The sequence below is a fragment of the Castor canadensis genome, chromosome 11 (assembly GCF_047511655.1).
Source record: "Castor canadensis chromosome 11, mCasCan1.hap1v2, whole genome shotgun sequence".
In the NCBI taxonomy this organism is placed as follows: domain Eukaryota; kingdom Metazoa; phylum Chordata; class Mammalia; order Rodentia; family Castoridae; genus Castor; species Castor canadensis.
Window position 1 is genome coordinate 134,827,176 of NC_133396.1, and position 23,475 is coordinate 134,850,650.

Genomic DNA, 23,475 nt, shown 5'->3' on the forward strand with positions numbered 1-23,475 from the left:
GTATTTTCTCATGGGACATGCTGGTTTGTGTAGCAATGTTGCTGGGAAAGGAAACCTACTTGTGGTGGGGCAGTTAGGTGTGAGTGTGCTTGCTAGGAACATGTACACTCACATACACACTCACACACACAGAGAACCTTTTATTTTATGGTACTGGGATTTGAAGTCAGCACCTCTGGCCTCCTAAGCATGTGCTCTAGTACTTGAGCCATGCCCCCAGCTCTTCTATGTTTTTTTTTGCCTGAAATCAGACTTGGACCTCCATCCTCTTTCCTATGTCTCCCTTATAGCTGAAATTACAGGCATGCCACCATGCCCTGCTTATTTATTGGGATTGTGGTCTCATTGACTTTTTACCTTGGCTGGTCTCAAACCTTAAATCACCTGATTTCAGTTTCCCACATAGCTGGGATCACAGGTTTGCATCACCACTTCCAGCCTCAAAACATATCTTTATAGCTCATGTAAACTCAAAGCAGTCTGTGTACTCTTTAACCTTTAAACTTGGAATAATGAATAAAAATATTTATTAAGGACCGTAAAACTTACAAAAACTAAGCTTAATATAGGATGTGGTAAACTGTGACATGTCCATAGAAGTCTAAGTTCTATCTACTACCATCTGTATCACAATCATATAAACATATATATATATATACACATACATGGTTATGAGTATTCATACCCATATATTTCTATAAAAAACTAATAGTGTATTTATGAAAATGTACTTTAATTACATGGAATTTTTTAATTAAGTTATAATTTATATTTTAGGTATCAGTGGCCTTGATAAGTCTATTTGAAACAATACTACTTGGTTATCTCAGTTACAAGGTAAGTCATGTTAATTAACAGTTCTCTGCTGTAGCGCATTACTGCTAACATTGCTAAGCATTCCTCTCTTTATAATTCATACTGAGGGGTGAAGGAGGCTCTGCTTAAGCCACTTTAATTATTTTCGACCTCTCCAGCATGTGCTAAAATGTTACAGTCATATAGTGGGTTTTCCTTGGTGACTTAGAAGTACCTCACTAATGTCTGTGGGTTTACTTCCCTCATACGCATGCTGACAGTGAGGCAAGCAGATGGAATGGTCTGGGATTTTTATTGTTAATCTCTTTTACTTATCTGTACAAAAAATTTGAGAAGGCAAAATTTGTCTGTTAGGCATGAATTTTAATAAATTATCTTAATTACTCGTGAAGCTCACTTTGGCTAACATAAGTTTTCAAGGGTTTATTGAACGCCAATGTGATGAAGAGTTCCTCTTTTTCTCAATGAATTTACAATCTAGAAAGTGTGCAGACAAGAAAAGGTAATATACATATGTTATAATAGAGGGACGAACAGAAGAGGTGCTTTCTGTGAAATGTAAATAAAATGTTATGGATATTCAAAGAGACAGATCATGTGTTAGGATGGAAAGGAAATACTTGACTGACAATCAGATTCCTTGAATCAAGTGATTCCAATTAAGGTAAGATGAAAAGAGAGGGAAATTGGGATTGATAGAATTAGCAAAGATATGCATAAGAATTGGGAGAAAAATAGATATTTAAATTTGGCTAGAATATGGAGACTTGTATAGCAGCACACAGTGGGCAGTTGTGGGGTATGAGGAACTTGAGGATTCTTTAATAGAAATTCAGTTTTAGAAACACTAGTGCAGAATCTCTATGCAGCACAGGTCAAGGAGAAATCTCAAGAGACCAGGCTCTTGGTTAGACATGGAGTTTTGAAGGTGCATTCTTTAAACTATTTATCAGTCCTAAATATAAAGCAAGAAGCTTTTACAAACTCACCATTTTCTTTGGCTCTTTTTTTGTTTGTTTGTTTTAATTCTCATTCAATGAAAATAACATCAATTTTTATGAAGATAAAATTGATGAATAAGAAAGTATAGAAAGAAAAGAATGAAGGTTTAACAATACAGATGGGATGAATGAATATTTATGAGAAAAAATAAGATGTTAGAAATATCTAAGGTAGAAAATTAGATGAAAGCAAGTGAGCTGTGGCAAATTTTATGAGGAGCTTCTGAGAAAGCCAATGAATGGGAGGGGGATAAAGGAGAATGATGGAGGAGTTGACTTTAACTATGATATATTGTAGGAACTTTGATAAATGTCACAATGTACCCCCAGTACAGCAATAACAAAAAAAGAAAAAGTTAATGAGTTTCAAAATCAGAAGATCATTTGCTAGTCACCTACAAAAGACTAGTTTCAATGGAGGAGTACTCTGAATTAAAAGTCATTTAATGGAGAAGGTAGTTGGAGAGGGTTAGGAGCTTACTAAAGGAAGTAAAGGAGGCTGAGATGACTTTCTAATTATGGAAACCATCTGCATATTCAAATTTGAAGGTACAGGGAAGAGAAAAATAAAATGGAAGAGGTAAAGTTTGTAAAAAGTAAGGAGAGGCAGAAATAGGAACCTGAGACTTGTGTGTTAGCTTGGGAAACACTTTGTTCTCTTCTGAGAGTACGAAAGATGAGTGATGTATGAAGAAATATTTTGAACCTAGAGAAAGTAAGTAGACATCTTACATATGTGATGTCACATATCTAAATTACCTTGAAAGTACGTCATGATGAAATGTAAGGACCAAGGGAAAGTCCTTGATTGGTTTGTCTCCTTGTCAAAGTGAGTGCTTTATAAATATGTCCTGATTAAAAAATCTGGATTTTCAAAAGATATGAATAAATTAAAATCAAATATATTAAAATCCCAGATTTTATCTTTAAATTTCATTTATTATGCAAGTATGTGTTTCATGTTGAATGTAGTGTATAAAAATTAGTACAGTTAGGAAAGTAGATATGGGGCTTTTGGAGTAAATTAGTTATTTCTTTCACTAGTACAAGAGTATTTGCAGAAACATAACACGGCCAGTGAATTCAACTTCATTTGTAAATGTATTTTCTCCAAATTCTAGCTAAGCATAATATTAAGATAACTTTGGTGTTTTGCTAAAAGAACTATTGGTTCTAATTTTAAGTCATTTAAAAAACGCACAGAGATTCCAGATAATTTTCCACTGCAATGATACGATGATGACATTTATAATTAATTACTTCCTATCACATAAAATGAGAGCTGAACATTATAAGCCTTTAGCATGCAGGACTGAGGTGATACATAAAGTTTCCATTCTGACCCTCATAAACCTTAATGGCCAAGAATGGAGGAGAGGTAGATGTTAAAGCCCAGTAATTTACAGAGGAAACAGAAAGGATAAAAAGGAGTTATGTGACAGCACAAGCACAGAGTGCTATTAATTACCTTCTTTCCCTCCCATAAATTTAGTCAAATTCTTGAACTCTTTTGACCGCTTCAGTAGAGTAGTGGGTACTTTTTTGGAATGAATAAAGTAAGTAATTGGTAAATATCTGTGGCCTATAAATTAGAATCTTTCCTCAAACTAGGCTTTTAAGAGAAATAATAGACAGGCATGAAGAAACGGATATTTAATTACCTCAGCAATTGTAGCAATAGCAATTCCTAATACTCTTCTTTAATACTTAAGTTTTAAAATATCAATATTAAGAGCAAATTAGCATATACTTTTCTCACTCATGTTTATTTGCATTGGTGTATATACATAAATAATATGTATATTTAATATTTTGATATGAATAAATACCATAAAGCACTCTATAATTCTTTTTTATTCATTTATTAGCAGATAATAGCTGTAAAGGGGGATACATTGTGATATTTACATATGTGCTTATATCCTAGTTAGATTCACCCCTTCCTCATCCTCCCTCTTCCCCTTTCCTCCCCTTCTTAGATCAATCTCAACAGGTTTCATTCTTCTATTTTCACATATGAATACAAAATATATCCACCCTTTTCTTTTGCCCTCCTACCTCCCACTGGTACCCACTCCTGGAAAATGACTATTTTATCCTCCTGCCCTTTATTTTTTAAGAGTATATTTAAATATATTTCAGACCTGTAAATATCATGTTTTAATCTACTTAATCCCCCATTACTTATTCATTCTCTATCATCATGCTCCTTTAATAATCAGCAGCTTACTGTACAGCGCATTATATTATATTCATATATAGATGGTTTGTTTCAATATTTTTCATTCTCTAACATTTCTTTCCCTCTCCTACCTCGTATTCGCCTGAGACAGATTCACTAATACATTTTGTTCTCTCTCGCTATATGTGTTTTTATGTGTGTGTGTGTAAACATATATATATATGATACATATGTGATCATATATGTATCTATTTATACATTTAACTTATAAGTCTAGCTTCCTTACATGAAGGAAAACCTGGGACCTTTGACTTTTTGAGCCTGGCTTACATTGCTTAACATGAAGTTCTCAAGTTCCATCCACTTACCTGCAAAAATAATTTCATTCTTCTTTATGGCTAAATAAAACTCCACGTGTACGAATACCACACTTTCTTAATCCATTCATTAGTAGTGGGACATCTGGGCTGTTTTCAAAGCTTTGCTATTGTGAGTAGTTCACGTGGCTCTGTCATATCATGGAGCATATTTCTTCAGGTATATGCCCTGGAGTGGATCATAGGACAATTCTATTTTTAGTTTTTTGAGGGACCTCTGTATTGTTTCCATAGTGGTTGCACTAATTTACATTCCCAGTGACAGTATAGAAGTATCCCTTTTTCCCCACATCCTGACCAGCATTTGCTGGTATTTGTGTTGTTGATGACAGTTATTTTGACTGGAGTGAGGTGGAAACTGAAACTAGTTTTGATTTGCATTTCCTTTATGGCCAGAAATGTTGAGCATTTCCTCATATGTTTATTGGTATTCTAATTACACATTCTAAAATAAGCTTGCCTTAATCTTTAACAATTAAAGCAGTTTTATCTGTCATAGAAACTGAGAACAAAATTAGCAACTTTAAGGTGCATTTTGCAGGTAGCAGATAATGAATTAAGATCTATGGCATCAACTAATTTTATTTTCTACCACACAGAAGTGCAGATCTGTGCTTAAATAGTCTTTCCATTCATGTTTATAGGTAGTTGGCAAAACAACCACAGTAATTGCCCAACACAAAAGATCTTATTCTTCTGTCAGCACAATACCCTTTAATTCTTTATCAACTGCTTTCAAAATAGAACTTTATTTATACACACATATTCATTAAATCAAAGGCAAACAAAAACAAACCCCAGCACAGTTTTTAAATCTCTGCAAAAAGTACATGATACCTAGAAACTTTTTGTTAAATCCATAATTGCTTTTCCTATCCTTACTTTACAAAATGAGCAACAATTCTGAATGGTCTATTTCTGGAAAAAGCAAAGGATTTAGTCTACAGTTCCTGGAAACTCTAGGTAGTGTTGATACTGCTTACCAGGCTGTGGAAATGGGAAATCTAAATTTTTGTTGAGCTTGTATTTAGTGCCATAGGGTTGCTACACTATTTTCCATTCATTTAAAAGCAACAAGGTAGCAATCTTTTTCATCACATTTGTGAAATATTAGTGTTCCTAACATTTAAGAATAAAGTATTTGTCTGAGTGTGGTGATACATGCTTGTAATCCCAAGCACTTGGGTGGCTGAGGCCAAAAATCACAAGTTTGAGGTCAGCATGGGCAATACAGTGAGATCCTATCTCAAAAAACCAAAGAAAAAAAGAAACAAATAAAAAACTACCTTATAAGAAATCTTTGGTCCAATATGGGCTTACAACTGTTAAATTGCCATAATTAGAGTTACCTACTATATCCAGATATCCTCTTTCTTTGATGTTAAAAATAAAGCCTGACGCATTTAAAAAAATCACATATCTTGCTTGCATTTTGATTAAGAAATAATATGTCCATGCTAAATGTAAAATGGTTGGATTAAGCTTTATTTATATTTCATTTTATTGAGTTCTGCCAATAAAAAGTGACATAGGAAGAACTACATACTGAGAACTGATAAGGTTACTGCTTTAAAGTACTTTTTTTCAACAAGTTACCTTTTGGAAGAAGACGAATGCTTTTTATCTCCATGATGAAAATAAAATTAAATGAAGTCAGTATTTAATGCAATTCTGAAAGGCACAGTACCCATCATGGGGTTTTATTTCACAGTTCTCTGCATGGCTCTCCATGGTTACCTGTTCTTCTCATCATAATTGCTTTTGTCCTGTGGATTCTTATGGTGCAAGCCTACTGGGACTTCCTAATGGCCAATGAAACTTAGATCCTTTCTACATTTGTTTTTCATTAACTATTTTTAGGAAAGCAAATTTATGAATGTGTCCCATAGTTCAGAACATAACCTGAGATCTTAGAATTAAACCTAATGAAAATAACTGAAAAAGTACACATTTATTTTTAGCAAAAAGATATTGTTCCTCTGTATAGGTTTTGACCATGTTAATTAGTCCTTAATGGGAACTTCTTTCACTTGCCACAACACACACACATGCACGTACACACACACATACACGCGTGCACAATGAATCAGGAATAGCACTGCTGACATAATACAGTGAGAACGTTTATTTAGACGCTTCAGACTGTGCAGCACTGTGCTGGGATTGGATCATACTAACCTGAACTACGCTGGAGCTGTCTCTTACCTCATGGAGTTTAAAATCTAGTTTATATTTTTAGGTGTATAAATCCAAGCGTAAGGGATATGAATGAAATTGGCAAAACTCAAAAGCCTGCTGTGAGGGTCAGATCTTGAAAGAGTGACTGTGACAATGAGGTGAACCAAGTTGTGAGGTCTGCTTGATTTGGAGCCTCAAGACATGGGAAAAGCAGATTGAAGTGGTGTCAGCCCCTGGGATGGTGCTATCTGAGGGGCAGCTAGAGTCTGGTGTTGCTTTGGTCTGCCTGGCAGACGAAAGGGTGGGTTTTTTTGTTTGTTTATTTGTTTATTTTTCCTCCTGAAGGGCTTCGGTGGGCTTGGGGACACTAGGGCCTCAGGCCAGCCACTGGGCTCTGACACAGTCCTTAGTGTTCTGAGACCTGCTCCCCTCCCCTTCTGTTAAAGTCCAGGTTCACCTTCAGGGCCACAGTCAGTTCTGTTCTTCATAGTCTGTATCTGGTTCTTTAAAATAGGCACCCTTGTCTTAAAATTGTAGGAGTTGTGGCCTGCTCTTATTCTAGCCCTGTTTTCTTTGCTTTCCTCATTCTTTTGTTCATTTTGAGGCATTGGGCTAATACAGTCTGTATCTGAGGGAAGCTCCCTGAGTGACTCCACTGAGTCCTCAGCTTGCAGTAATGAGTGAAACACCAAAGCACCTGTAACACTTCTCTTACTCCCCTTTTTTCCTCCTCCTCCCCTTTACAGCACTTTGTTACAGCCTAGGTAAAAGGATGAACTAATGCTGCAAACCTAGTAGTATCTCAGAACACAGAAACTACCTGATCCAGAACTTTGTTTTGGGATATGAACATATTTTATATCACTGTAATTTTTAAAAGCATGAAGGGCCTCAAGTAAAATTTTAAAATTCTCGCAAATTTATAGGCAGTCTTATAAGATAACTAGAAATTGGGAAGCCAGGTTTCCAATTGCTTTTCCCATGCATTGATCTTTTAGAAAAATAAGCTGCTTTAGGAAAATCTGAGATCTTCAGTGTTGGACACCATATTAGTCTGTTTTCTGTTTCTATAACAAGATACCTAAGTCTAATACTTCTTAAAGAAAAGAGGTTCATTTATGTCACAGTTGTAGAGTCTGAAAATCCAAGATTTAGTGGCTCTGTTTGACTTTTTTGAGGTCCTCATGGCAGGTGACATCACAAAGGGGAAATGCACGCACACAGAATACACCATGTGGTGAGACAGGAAGCCAGAGATACTCAGGGACCAAGCTTGCTCTTTTTATAAAATTCTGCTCATGCAGGAACTAACTGGGGTCCCACAAGAGCTATAATATATCCCTTTCAAAGATGTTGCTTCTGTGACCTGATCACCTTCTACTAGTGCCCACCCTTTTAGGTTTGAGCACCTCTCAATAGTGTCATATCAAGGATCAAGCTTCCTAACACATGGACACACTGAGTCATATCCAAACCATGGCAGATGCCATTCCAGAAAGTGTCAATGGCCATCTGTGAATACTGGACCAGCATCACAGGCACAAGACTGGTGTATTCGCTGCAAGCGATGTGTCTGGCTTAATACTCTCATGTCTCCTTGAAATTGTTAAAAAACGATTGTTACGAAGAGGCTCCACATTGCATTAAGCCCTGTAAACTACATAATGTCTTGGTGAATATTGTATTATGTGAGTTGGGGGATTGCAGTGTAGTTGACTGAAAAGTCTTCTTTAGATTGATTACAGTATTAAAGTGAAACAATACCAATGATTGTTAATAATCAAGAGTGTTTGACAAACTACTTAGAGTGTATTATGTGAGGGCTGGAGGTGTGGTCAAGTGGTAGAGTGTTTGCTTAGCAAGTGTGAGCCCCTAAGTCTGAGCCCTAGGACTGCCTCACAAAAAATACATTGCATAATTAGTATAGTTTTATAATAAAAAGATCGAGTCTCTTTGAAATTGATCCCGTAGGTTTTGCTAATGTTTTTATTTTTACTAATGACTTCTTCCATGTCATTCTAGAGTATTCAAATGTTATGGGAACAATTCATAGGTTACTCCTTCAACTTACTACAAGATTGAGAGAGTACAAAAACACTTAAAACTTAATCTCTAATCATTGCTTCATCTTCATGTGGTGATTCGGTATTCAGTTAAAGTTAGCGTCCTTATTACTAAAGAAATTAGGTCCTATCTTTTCCCCATTTTAATAGGATTCACTATAATTGACTTTCATTTTTATTCATTTTTTTCTTGGAAGGGAAACATCTGGGAACAGATTTTACGAATACCATTCATCTTGGAAATAATTAATGCGGTTCCTTTCATTATCTCAGTAAGTCTTAAAAATCTTAAAAAGCAACATTTTGTCATTTTATTTGTTTATTCTTTAAATACTTCTAAATAGTATCATAGCTAAGATAAGTGGATTTACACTTTGGTTAAAATCATGGTGCTAAGAAAGAATAAAATCAGTTGGATAGCTAAATTATTTAATTAAATGAAATCTAATAAGATTTAGTACAAGAGCAAAATGAAATGTTGCTTTAAAAATGTATGCTCTGGAGGTGCCATTTGAGCAAATGCCAGTATTGTCAAATAGAATCAAAATCACTCTATTTCTTGTTTTTATTGTACATCAATTAAGAATAGAAACTAATAAAGAGGAAGTATTTTTAAAATTTCCTCATACTGAGAACATTTTTACCTTTAGTTTTATGACAGGATTTGCCAATATAATTTCCTCTTTAGTCAGAAGATTGCTGAGAGCCAGGCTTCAAAGTACTGTTGTCTATTACTTAGTCAATTGCAGTCCATAAATACGTAACCCAGTATGTTCCCATGTGCAAAATTAATTTTAATCTATACTCTATTTGGATTTTGTTTGGAAAAATTTAGCAATAAGTAAATATTAACAAAAGCCATTGTTCACTTCTGATAATTATTTTAATTTGGGTGATTTATCTATAGAAGGAGCTGGAACTAGATTAAATGACAAGCTAACTAGATATAATTCCAATTGAACATGATTTCTCAATGTCACTTAAAGTGGCTGAATCTGAAGACAATAAGAGGTAATGTTATAAAAGACTGACTTCTCCCCACTCCTGCTTACCACCTCAAGTTAGAGGGAAGGGAGAGCCAGTATTTTTTATAAAGCATCACACTAATAATAGAATTAGCATAGTTATATCTGACATCTAATGAGAGCTTATTATGTTCTCTGCTTCTACAATAATTTCCTTAAGAAAGATTTAGACAGTAAATGAAAGATCATATCTGCTCCTTGCATTTCTTTAATAATGAGTTTAAAGTATTTGGCACATGTTTTAAGTCATTACATTGTCTTAACTTTTATTCTGTGCTATGATTTTTAATCTGGTGGATATAATGCCTCGCTTTGAGATAAAAGTTTAGCTTGGCTTTCTTTTTCAGATATTCTGGCCGTCTTTAAGGAACCTCTTTGTTCCAGTGTTTCTAAACTGCTGGCTTGCCAAACATGCCTTGGAAAATATGATTGTAAGTAATAAAAATAAAGTTCCAATACAAAGATATTTTTAAACCATTTGTTAATTCTTACTCATTTTTAGTGTGTAAGCAGAATAAGAAGATGGTTTGGAGTCTTCTCCTGTGAAATATTAAGCATATGGAATTTACTTCATTATAATTAATTTTTCAAATGTCTTATTTTAAGACTCCTTTCAACTCAATTTAGTATCTTAATATAGCTTTATTTAAATGCTCATAAAATTCGACTAACACTGTTAAATATTTAAATTGATACATAAATACACATATTGAAGCTCATATATCTTATGTGAGCAGTCTGCTATTTCTAATCAGAATGAAAATGCCCATATTGCCAAGTTACTAACTTTATAGGCCCTTTGACTGATTTAGAAAAAAAAAAGATAGCTCAGTTTTTCTTGATTCCATGAGATCAATACCTAATCATTACTTAGACTGGTCCAGCTGGTTAGCCATAGCCTTCCCATTCAAGGCAATTTGTTCATGTGTAACAGTACTCTTGATTTTTAAGGATTTAGAGAAGTGATTTTTATCTAGACTAATTTTAATTATAAGTAATTTCATGTTCCATGAGAATCAGTGGGAATTTATAAAACCCTTTGAGAGAGATAGAAATCTTTCATTTAAGAGCATTCTCCTCATTTTGGTTGATTTGAGTTGTGTGGGCTATATTAGCAAAGAGAGTGGAAAATGAGATAGAATAATAGGTGCATAATTCAGATCTGTGTCACAGCTGCATTTTGCCTAAGGCTGCCCCTGTTTGAAAGAAATGGTTTCTACCTATGACCAAAATGTGTTTACTACAAACTTCAATACCTATAAGCAAGCCACAAGACATCTGTTCATTCTACAAATGGTAATAAGGATTCACTCTGTGCTAAACACACCAATACACAAATGAATTAACTTCTTCACTATCATCTTCATCTGCAAAAGAAAATAAAAGCCCCATGTTACAAGTCTGCTGTGAGAATAAAGTAGGATTATATGTATATGTATATATATATACATATATACACATGCATATATAACATGAGTATATGTAAAATTTTGCCCATATAATTAATTTTAATTCATTGAAAATTGCACTTATTTGGAGGCAAATGTATTTTTCATTGAGATGGATTTAAGCAAATGATATGACAAGAGATTTGGCCTAAAACATTATTTGAATAACATTTGAGTCTTCACAATACAAGGAATGTTTCTAAACCTTTACATCAAGTTATCATTGGAGTCTCATGAAAGCACATGGCCAAAGAGTTGGAGAGCCTGCTCCAACACTGTGCTGTCTTAATGGTCCTCAGAGAATACCATTTGACTAAATATAGTTGCCAAAATTGCTAATGAAAAAAATACACCAGGAAAAAATAACTCTGTTTGTTAATTACTATGTAGTTAGTCATTGGAAAAAATAACCTAACCAAGACAGGAACCATTAGTCAATCGTTCAGCGAAAAAGAACTCTTTGGCAATAATAATTTAGGATTCAGTTTTCATTTTATTTATTTTTTATTTCTTTATGTCTAATTGGATTCTAAATTTTTATTTTATTTTTCTCCTCAACTTAATTTTCATGACAGTTCTAGTTAAATGTGTGGTAAAAGAAAATGCAGTAATGACTCATTGAGATTGTTCTATCAGTGAAGTTATTTTTCTCTCACTGCACTGACCTAAGACTGTTAAAAGTGCATTACAAATGTGAATATGCAATTATAAGTAAAAATATTAAAATCCCACAAATCTACCACATAGACTATTGCAATAATTTGTGTGATTTCAATATTTCTTATGCAAAAATGTGCAGACATGTCCTACATGAAGTTATATTGTACATACAATTTTATGTTTGAGATTATTTGATATAGACTAGTATGTAGTGGGCAAGTTTCTATGTGATTAAATATTTTTCAAATAAATTATAACGAGTGTGTCTAAATCTATATAAATATTAATTTATCTAACCATTTTTATATTACATATATTCATTTTAATTCTGATATTTGTTATAGCAAATATAATTTTATAATAAAGATGATGCCCATCTCTGATGATTTTCATGTGACTAAATTTCAGAAATTAAGCCAATGCATGAATGTTTAGTGAATGAATTAATGAATTCATAAAATAGGAAGGAAATTTTCTGAGTTTTCACATATATTACCAAATTCCCTTCTAGAAATTTATAAATAATTACCTGGGTGGTATTATGTGTGAGTACGTTCCTTTTTGCACATGAAACACTGCTGAATATTATTATTGGCTACTATCTATACAAATATATTGAATTCATATTTCTTTTACTTTTAATATGAATGAAGTTAAACATTAAAATTTGTTCATGTACTATTGTGTTACTATTTTTATGATAATTTAACTGCTCTAATTCATGTCATTTTTCAATAGAATTTTGATTGTAGGTCACCTAACTCTTACTCATCTCTTAATTTAATGTATTATTTTCTGATCATTTGAAATTAGGGTTTCACTGAGTGATCACAATTACCATTGGAGCGATTTTTTTGTTTGTTTGCTTGATTTTGATGCAGGGTCTTGCTGTATAGCCCAGCTTGTCTGGAAGTCACAACCCTCCTACTTGAGGGTTTGGGTAGAAGGCAACATGTGTTCAGATGTCTACAAGACAAGTAAGGGGAAGTTTAGAGCTCGGGTGTTCTTCACATACTATTATCTTTGTAATATGAATCTATAATAGGTTTTTTTGGATCTAGGCAAAAATTAAAATATGCTGCTAAATTTATTTAAAATATATACGTTGGGTATACTGAAATTAGTTGAAGCTGGAGGCCCATGGCTTACTCCTGTAATGTTAACTGCTCAGGAGACAGAGATACGAAGGACCACCATTTGAAGCCAGCCCAGGCAAATCATTTGTGAGACCCTTTATTGAAAATAGCCAAAACAAAAGCAGGCTGGCAGCGTTGCTTAAGTGGTAGACCACCTGGCTAGCAAGCATGATGAGGTCCTGAGTTCAAGCCCCAGGACTGCCAAAAAAAATACTTGAAATTTAATTAAACTCATGCATAGTTTGCATTTACAAAAATTTACAGTACTCATTTTTGTTATTATTTTAGAATGATCTTCACAGAGCCATTCAGCGTACACAGTCTGCAATGTTTAATCAAGTTTTGATTTTGATATCTACATTACTATGCCTTATCTTCACCTGGTAAGATTGTGAATATCAGCATTTTTATTATTTTATTTAATTATAGTTTTTAAAGCAGACCATATTATAAACTGCTTTTATTAATAATTAGCTAAAATAAATAAACATATTCTCACCATAAAATACCTACCAAAGTCCTTCCTTTAGTTTTCTAGACAAATCTAGGAAGCAATGATGTCATTTGGTATTGATATTTACTGCAACTCTGACATTTTCCCAAACGTTAGCTGTAAACAGCTAAATCACAGGAATCTGTACTGCATGTCACAGTTGTCAAACAAGTTTTCCCTTCAAATCACTGACACAGAGGTGAACTCATCTTTCTATGTTCTTCAGAGCAGAAACTGGGCTGAGAAAGCTGTCACTGCCCGTCCCTGTGTGTGCCTGTACATCCTCTGCAAGAGGTGTCAGTGCTCAGTCAGGTGAAATGCAAAGGCAGCTCTTCTGGCCATACAAAGCGTTGTAAAAAAACAGTTATTTCCTCTTTGGGAAGCCACACTTCAATAATTCTAGAGTGTCATAGTGTAAAATGTATATTGCACATATGGATTCATGCAAGAGAAAATTGTGAAAATGAAAAAGATATAGTAAAATAATGTCTGTTGTGCAGGACTTGTGCACATTGTGCTCTGTGTGACTTGGATTGGGCCTTATTTAAAAAGAAATAAAGCTAACCTGGAGTAATTAAAAAATGAAAAACACAAACATATAAAAAAATGAAAAGTACAAACAGTAATAACACTGTTGATATAAATGTAACTGTAGGTACAATACGTGTATAAAGTATGTCATATACAGGTATGACAGCTCCTTTACATCAGTAGCATATAGTCAGTATCTACTAAGTGGACTTCAAATATGTTTTCCTAGATAGTTCTACATTTAAAAATAAGCATTTTTTTATATTTAATACCTGAATATGAAATGTCCTTAATTGGCACAGCTCCATCTCTTTTTAATGTTCTGGAAGTCATCTTACTGAGGCACATAGAACCTGCATACACATGAAACACAAAACTAAAGGTATTACTAACAAAGTGACTTCCTTTCTAAAATCTCTCAAAGTTCTTAATTTCAATATAATGACATTATTTGGATAATGTAGGCATTTTCTCATATTACTAAAGGAAAATCACTTAAAGTTAACATTTTTATGTAAGGAAAGTCGGTACATGCGAATTTTTCAGTTGTTAGGTAACTACCAAAGGTAAAATTAATGATTTCTAGCTATAATGCTGGAGTCTGTTGGTGAATATAATCAAAGTAAATTGCATACATGTATGGAAATGTCATAATGAAATCCATTATATTGTAAAATCAATAAAAAAGGAAAAAGACAAACAAGGAGGCAGTTGTTTCTTAATGCAGAAGAGTTTGTTGCCAGAATTTTAAAATAACAGAAATACCAGAATAATAGAATATTATTCAACCTTGAAAAGGAAGGAAATGCTGTCAAATGCTATAACATAGATAAATCCCGAGAGTGTTGTGTTAAATCAAAGAAGCTTATCACAAAAAGACAATTGCTGTATGCTTCTGCTTTGATGAGGTACCTGGAGGGATCAGATTCTTAGAGAAAAGTAGGACAGCGTTTTACAGGAGCTGGAGGGAGGGGAGAATGGTGACTTGTTTAGAAGGCAGAGGTTCAGTCAGAAGCTGCTTGGTGACTGCTGCATAGGTCTGGAAAAGTGCTCAGTACCACAGAAAGTGGACTGGAAAATGGAATTGATGGTAATTTTGTGATATGTGTTTTTTGTCACAATTAAAAATTCTTTAAAAATAAATAAAGCAAATTTAGTAAAGAAATAATCGAGGTTTCACATGAGGCTCAGTGGTAAACCACTTGCCTAGAGTGTGCCAATCCTTGTGTTTGATCCCCAGCACCACAAGAAAAGAGAAAAATGTAACTGAAACATTAAAAGCAAAATAAAGACAAATTATTTTTGCATGGTGGCATTTAGTAGTATTTTTGTTATGGACACATATTCATCACAATAAATGTCCACCTACTATATGGGTTCTATTTCCCTCTACTTTCTGCCTGTAAATTCTATTTAGGGATCAGATTTTATTTTCAAAGGAAGGAAGTAGACAAACTTTGCTATGTTTTTATAGCAAGGGAAAAAACTATGGTGGAGAAAATATTTTCACTGTATAAAATTTCCATTATATAATTAATTCAACATTACAATAATTTCTGGTTCGGTTTTGCTTCAACTGATGGGATAGTTGCTGTTTTGGTTGTTGTTGTGTGGGTGTGTTTCAGTTTTAGACAGTTGTTTGTAGTTTTGACTGATGTTGCCCAAAGTTAAACCTGTCAACAATATGTGGACTACTTTTAAGATGCAATAATGAGAAAAATTTTAACTTGGCTCAGTAAAAAGTTACTGTTGTTAATCTCAGATGTATTAATGTGTTCTTAAATTGTGCCATCTGCAATGGAGAAACAGAGTTGAGTTATTTGTGTATTCTCCAGCATTCCAATGTCTTTGTAGGCAATAGGATAAGTCTTACTTGAATTCACCTTTAAAAGTGATGTTATCTATTAGGAAATGTATAAACAGTGTTATATTATTCATAATATATCATACAGACTGTTTTAGTATTTAATGTAAGATTCAAAAATACTGAAACTAAACCAAATGGAAGAATCTATGCAGTATGTCCAGAACTGGTACATGAAGTCAATACTGTTGGGGATTAAATGTCCTTATATCTTGTTTCCCAAAATTATCAAAACATGTTTTCTATTTTATGGTTCAAGGGGGCTGTTTGATTCCTGCTATTGCATCCTAACTCCAGCCTTTGGGAAGGAAGAAAAGAAATAACTGAGAATTGCATCATAATTTTGGCTAGAATTTAATTATATATGTACCCGTGGATGATAAATGGCCTGCAAAAATGTAGTCTAGTTGGGGAATGACATACCTCACTGAATATTGTCCTATCACTTATAAGAACTCTTTGGCACTGCTAAGTTTATATGTCCATTAGTTGTTTAACCTCAAGTCTGTACTAATTTTGTGCCTTTGAACAACATGTTAGTATATCATCAAATGCGGATAATATTAATCAACCTATAAATTTGTTTTAAAATAAAGATTAGATTACATATATTTATAGACTGTATTTACTCTCAAATAACTAACCATAGTAACTTATGAATAATACTATAAGAGTGAACCACAGTACCTAAAAATCTAAGCAGGAAATGAGAAAGTATCTTTCTCCATAGATATCTGTTCAAGTTTGTCCTATGCATTTCTCACCCCTTTTTTTTCCTTTTGCTTAGCTCCACTATATTAAAGGAAATGGTAGCTCCTGTTTCTTTAGGTACATTTAATACTTAGTATTTTATGAACATGACTTTACAACATGCCCGTGCTGCAGGCTCACTTCAGTTAGAGCAGACTCTTTATATGACATGGGAAAAGATGACAGGTAAACACCAAGTGCATGCTCACTTCGGTTAGAACAGACTCTTTATATGATATGGGGAAAAGATGACAGGTAAACACCAAGTGCATGGTCAGGGCAGTTTTTTCATACAGCAGATAAGTGAGTGATTGCATTGTAAAGATATAAAGTAAAACATGTTTTTGAACTATTTAGGAGTATTTCTATTATAACAAACACTCCACCATTCAATCCACTTTTTGAATACTGAGCCATATATCAGAACAGAAATTGACATTGTTTTCCCGCTCTGATCTATAAAGCTGTAAAGCAAGTATATATACATATACACACATATGTACGCATGACATATAAAATCATTGTGGTGACATCAGGAGTAAATGGTTATTGTTACATTGTATCACAGAATAAGACTATCAATCAGAACTTTTAATGCATACTTTATAATTTGAGACTGAAAGATTTAAAAGATTTAGGAACTGATATTTGGATGAATTGCCTGTGTTCTTTATGAATCTCAGAATCTTAAAATTACCTGTTTTAGAAAGCTGCCATACAGTTTTAAAATATATGTCTCAACATGACTAACGTTACAAAGAGCTATCATTAAGCATCTGTGTATGAGGAACACATGCTCGGCGCCAAACAAAGCTGCTGCTGACCCACCCTCTTCAGAAACTGTGCTCAGAGTTGTTTTTCCTGTCATTGTGAGGGAACTGGCGAATCTGCCTGCACGTTGGCTCTGTACCCCTCCTGATCAATGATGCTCCAGTCCAGGACAGCTGGGAATTGTGATTCATCCTGTGTCTTGAAACAAAGCAGAGTAAACTGGTACATCCGGGAATTAACGGCCTGACTTTAGCTTAATTATCAACATATTCTACCCAATAATAAGTACTATAATTGATAATGCATTTAGTGTTTCTAATTTTACACTGCTAGACTTATTTTGCAACTACTTTGTTTCAAACTTTTAATATTTTGTTTGAGTTTAATATGGATATTGACAAATTTTCATATTATTTCATATCTATAATATAAGGAACTATATGAATAGATATTTTCTGTTTTAGTTCAATCTACAAAATTCAATTCAGTACCTTAGTATTATTTCTGGAGGAAATAAAACTATTTGATGTTTAAAACATGATCTAGTTAAATATTATTTGTGTGGTTAATTCAGTAGTAATTGGAATTTTCTTGTGCATTGTTTAACACTTATTTGAATGCTACATGTTTAAGTTTTAACTCCACTTAGCTTTATTCTTGAGGCAGATAATCATTTGGGAAGTTTATGGTGAGAAGATGAGTACTCTAGCTTAGAGGAAATTTTACCACCTGGTCTAATAATATTAAATGCTATCATCATTATATTTGAATCCCAGTTTGAGTTTTCAAGTGTGTTTTTCTTATATCATAATTGAATGACAGAAAGTATATTTGTCCAAATATCTAGCAATTGGTTAACAATTTCCAGGTTTTTATAAATAGAACAAATAAGAAACTATTTCCTCAACAAATTTATACATACATACATTTATATGTATATGTACATTTCATTGTCTATATATTTTAGACAGCAAATTATTCAACTAAGCTAAGTTCAATGACGAAAAAGAAGAATGTACTTATTTAGCATAAAGATAATTATTATAATTAGAGATAATTATTACATTAATATAAATCTCTAATCATCATTTTGAGCTAATTCTGCATCAATCTACTTTTGATTATGATGATAACATATTATTGTTTTCAGATATGCAAATGCTACAAATACATTTCAAGTTTTTATCCTGTCAGAAACTTTTCTTAGTACTTTATATATAGCAACAAATTTAAGCTTCAACAACTTGCTAGATAAATTCCATGATTATCTTAATTTTATAGATGAAAAAATTGAGGTACATAATAGTTAAGAAATTTAAATTTAAAAATAAATTATGTAGACCTGTCTTAAAGGCCTTCTGATGTACTATGGGTTATGTTAAAACTTCAGGAAGAAAGGCACTACCAATAAAGGAATAAGAATAACTCTGTTAACTGTATTTATATCTGAGTTAATAATTTCTAGAACACTGTCCACAAGGTTCCAAGAAAAAGTTGATTTAGAATCTAAAATTCTATCAAACCAAACCATCATTGAAGCATGGCAAAATTTAATTAGTTTTAGACATTCAAGAACTTGGAAGATATTTTATTATAAAGGATATAATTCAGAAATAAGAAAATAAAAGGTTAAAGCAAAGGAAAATATATAGGCTATCAGAGACAATAATGCATGTAATGTTTTGGTTCTATTCTTGGGAAAACCCATTTCACACTATATTTTTTTGTGGAGAAATGCACCTGAAAAACTTATCCATGTAGAGACAGAGACATTTTTATTTTCTATGGTTTGGAATCTTTGTTAGTTAACATTTTGTCATTGTGACAAAATATCAGAGCTAAACTAAAGTTTAGTTTCCCTGTAAACTAAAGTTACAAGGAAGAAAGGTTTATTTTGGTGCATGATTTCAGAATTTCAGTATACAGTGGTTTGGTTTTGTTCTTGGGGTTTTAGGGTGACACAGTACATGGCAGAAGCTTGCTGAGGATAACATGTGTTCACCTCGTGGTAACCAGGAAGCAAAAGAGAGAGGAAAAGGTAATGGTTCCAATATCCCTTCCAAGTGCACAGTGCCAGTGACCTCACTTCCTTCACTAGACACCACCTCTAAAAGTTCCACTATACTCCTGTAGTGCCATGGCCTGGGGACTGAATTTTTAACACATGAGCTTTGGGGGGACATTTCAAACCAAAACTATAGTGGATTTTTAGCAAAGGAAGGACTCTACTCATAAGCTAGAGGGAAGGAGTGAATGGAATGTCACAGTTGTCACAGCACACTAATCAAAAGTCAGCCAACAACTTGTAATGATCATTATAGGAAAAGTTCACAGGGATAAGCCCTGACATTAGTTGTACCAGCCAAAGTAATCACTTGATAGTCTCAAAAATACATACTCTTAGGGATTACTGCATATGGGATGCCTTCTTGCAAAAATTATTCTTGACAAAATCTAGCATCTAAGAAATAAAACTAAGGTTAAAAAAGATTTGATAGAAGAATGAAGGTAAATGATAAATCAGTTTGATTATAGCAACAAACATGAAGGTTAGGTTCCAGAAGAGATCCTAAAGTGTAATAATTGTTGCTACCACAATATTGGCCATTTTCTTTGTCTTATTCATATTAAGTTGTTTAATTTTGTACAACTTACAACTGCCTTCAACTTCATATACAGGAAACTGGGGCAAAAAATTGGTAAATAATTTGTCTAAGGCTCCCAATTAGGCATAAACAAAATTCTGAATTTGACTTAAAGCCCAGTAGCTCACACTCTTGTATTATTTGTAGGATGTCTTAAAATTACTTAAACTAGGTATGTAAAAATAATAGGCTAACACAAATAGAACTATGATAATATTTTCACTTCTGTTATTGTGAATCTTAATAAGAGTTATAATTAATAACAGACATTTAAAAATGACAGGCTCTTAATTTTTAAAAATACTTCTGACTAGCTACAGATGAATATTTTAGTCATTAGTATGTGTTTTGTGTGAATAATTAAATATCTCAAATTCAGCAAGTTTTAAAATCTCATCATTTAATTTTGGTAAGAATAAATATACTACATTTAAATCAAATTACTGTACACATATAATCCCAATTCAGTAAAATTATTTCCATTTGCCTGCTAATCCAACACTGCATCTGCCTATATTTTATATATCTGTAGTGATGTAGATAATGATAGACCAAATGATTGTGTATGGATATAGGATTATGTCTGAATTTTTTCTAGCTTTCTTCCTTACTTTTTGGTGCTGTTTAAATATTCACAATGGATATGCACAATTTTTGAAAACCAGTAAAACACAACAAAAATGTTAAAATTATGGAATATAAAAAGAGATCAAAATTTAACAGAAAATTCAAAATACAATTAATTACAGCATCCAGTATGAATTGCGTAATTAATTTACCCTTTAGTCAAGTCATTCTCATTAATCTTTTTGAGACTCCAAATTCTCTCCTATTTTTTACCCTCCAGCTCACAACTGATAAATTATGGCTTCTCTCTGAAGCTATCTTAAAGTCTACCTTAATTGTAAATGGTGTCCAAAATTCTGTGCTTTCTCAATTTTCAAAGAAATATCAATGCTTCTTTTAAGACTTTGTTATCCATAAGAGTATAGATTCAATTTCTCTTTCTTATCACTTTTTACCTAACAGTATTCATGTTGGTTTGAAAATACTTAATGCTTAATTAGTATTTGTGATTGACAGAAAATATTCTGACATAAGAATACCTGTGTTAATTGGAGATAGCTGTATAAGTTTCTAAGTAAGTAAGCAAAGAATTCCAAACCATGTATTTTAAGAACATTCCATTTTAAATCTCTTCATTTAACAGTTATTTCTTATGGGGGATCATGGGAAGGAATATTTATAGTGATAAATTTCTAGGCCAAAGCGTAGTTCTAGGTAAATGATGTTCCAGGACTGTTGCTTCTGGCAAAGAGATATAACTGAATTGTAAAACTTACATAGCTTTTTAATAAAAAGAAATATCCTTTGAAGTAATTCTTAGGAATTTTATACACATATCCCATAACAAGGAATTTCTGGATGAATCAAAATTTGACTGTTAATTTTGTCTCCATATAACTTTGGAAAGTACACCTTGAGAATTTTTCTTCTTTCCTCTTAATTTTAGTTTGCAAGAGCAGAACATAATACAATTACAGAAGCCATAAACTCCTTGTTAAGTGTAAAAACAAACTTCTTAAATGGTAGAACATTATCTTTAATGTGACATCATGCTTTCTTTTCCCATCTTTGTGTCAGGTTCTCATTTTTCTACTTTGATTATTTTTCTTGAAATTTCACTTTGCTTCCCTCTGATCTACACTTTGATTCTCTCATGAAAATCTCCTCATCTTACATTATTGTGAAATAAGGAAAATGTGCATGTATCAGGAACTAGACTGGATATGCTCAGGTTTTACGGATTGTTAAGTTGCAATGTACATAGCTACAGAGTTATGGGCTATTTCATGATACACTAACCTATTTTGCACAGATAAAGACAATGCCCAAGAGAGGGAGAAATTTCTTTTAGCAATAGAAAAAACTAGCCTCATCGCTACTTTAAAAATAATAATAAAAAAAAATTCCACTAAAAATGAAAAGTCTAACAACCTTAAATTATCTTACCTTCTGTGGGAATATTAGTTGTTCAGCAGATAGTCTAAGAGGAATTGGAAGTGATTATTTGGAGCAGTTTAATTGACATTCACTCAATAAATACCAAAGTGAAAGTTGTGAACTCATTAAATGCTAATGTCTGAATTACAGACTTGAAATCAAAGTGTTAGAGGCTTTCAGCACAGAACACCATTGCTAATTAAGTTTTCCCAGTAACTCTGCACAGCAATGGGATTTATAGGGAGCACATGGATATTTAAGCTTATTTATTTCTGCCATATAACCTTTTTTCTTTAAAAACATTCTACAGTTGAACATTGTGCTGCATTTGTCATGCAAGCTGACACTTACCAGATAGGAAAAAAGTTTATATTCTCAATATTTCCTTTCACTCAAATTAATGTTTTCCTTAGAAAACATTCCAAAGCTTAAAATCCTTGTATTCTTACATGCATAGTTCACATTTGAAAAGAAGCAAATCTTAAAAAGCACCAGAGCAAATGATTAATAATTAATGTGACTTTGTTGTTATATATAGGACCTATAAGTTGGCAAATCAATTGTGATTTTTCAGATATTTTTAAGAGGCAACACAAAAGTTTGTTTTGTTTAAGAATTACATATCAACAAAATTATTTTGCATGGATTTGTGTCAAAGATTACACTTATTAATGTTTTATAAAGAAGCAAAACTCACAGTAGATTCTCAAATCCAACATTATTTCATGAGATTATTGTGAAATATTTTAAACATTAAAATGGATTTTTTCTAAAATGTATTTAACAATAAAGCTTGAAAATTTAGATGTAATTCATTTAAATTGTCTAACATTTTAATCATATTTATAAAGAGAGATTTTATTGGGGCTATGATGAGGTATGAAGTAGTGTGTCTCATGTTGGATCTGTTTCACTCCATGCCGTGTTTGTACTGGGAACTTTGCCTTGAATGACTTCCATCTGCACAATGCTCTATTTTTTGATTCTGGTTCTTAACATTGCTAACACTGGCTTACCTATTCTGTGAATGGCGCACTGTGAGGTCATGGTGCACCTTGGTGTTGCCTCAACAGTAATCTCAAGCAGTAAGTAAGTGTAATCTCTTCTAGGTTAGGACAGGCTGTTCACTGAGTTACGGTAACTCCTGACTTATAAATGATAGGTAGTAAACCTTGGCTAAAAATAGCTTAGAAATCACTAAGTATGCGTTCTGGTTCAGACTGTGCTTAAACTCTTACATTTATCACGTGTCTTTCACCCCTGTTGTTCTTATCACTAGAGTGACTACTGAGAAAGGCTTTCATCAATCAGTTTTCAGTGGTGTTTGCATTGATGTAATGTTAAAGTCATCAGCTTTGGAACTATGCAGGTTTGGTTCATATTATGCCTTTTTCACTAGTTAATTCAGTGAACAGTACTTCACTTAACACATTTAACAGCTCACAGTCCAGTTTAAGATCTTCATTCTTTGGTTAATAATTAGGATGATAGTAATAGGATAGTTGCACAAATGGTTAATATATAAGTTGTA

General features: G+C 33.0%; 1 protein-coding gene across 8 annotated transcripts in view; it reads left to right on the forward strand.

Annotated features, from left to right (window-relative positions):
- The window catches only part of Kcnt2 (potassium sodium-activated channel subfamily T member 2), a 363,205-nt gene that overhangs the window by 107,101 nt on the left and 232,629 nt on the right, over positions 1-23,475 (forward strand). For all 8 annotated transcript variants that reach the window (XM_074048756.1, XM_074048753.1, XM_074048759.1 and 5 more), the window contains 4 exons: positions 778-837; positions 8,815-8,889; positions 9,990-10,073; positions 13,175-13,269. In XM_074048756.1, coding sequence (XP_073904857.1) covers positions 778-837; positions 8,815-8,889; positions 9,990-10,073; positions 13,175-13,269 — 314 coding nt within the window. The remainder of the gene's footprint in view (positions 1-777; positions 838-8,814; positions 8,890-9,989; positions 10,074-13,174; positions 13,270-23,475) is intronic.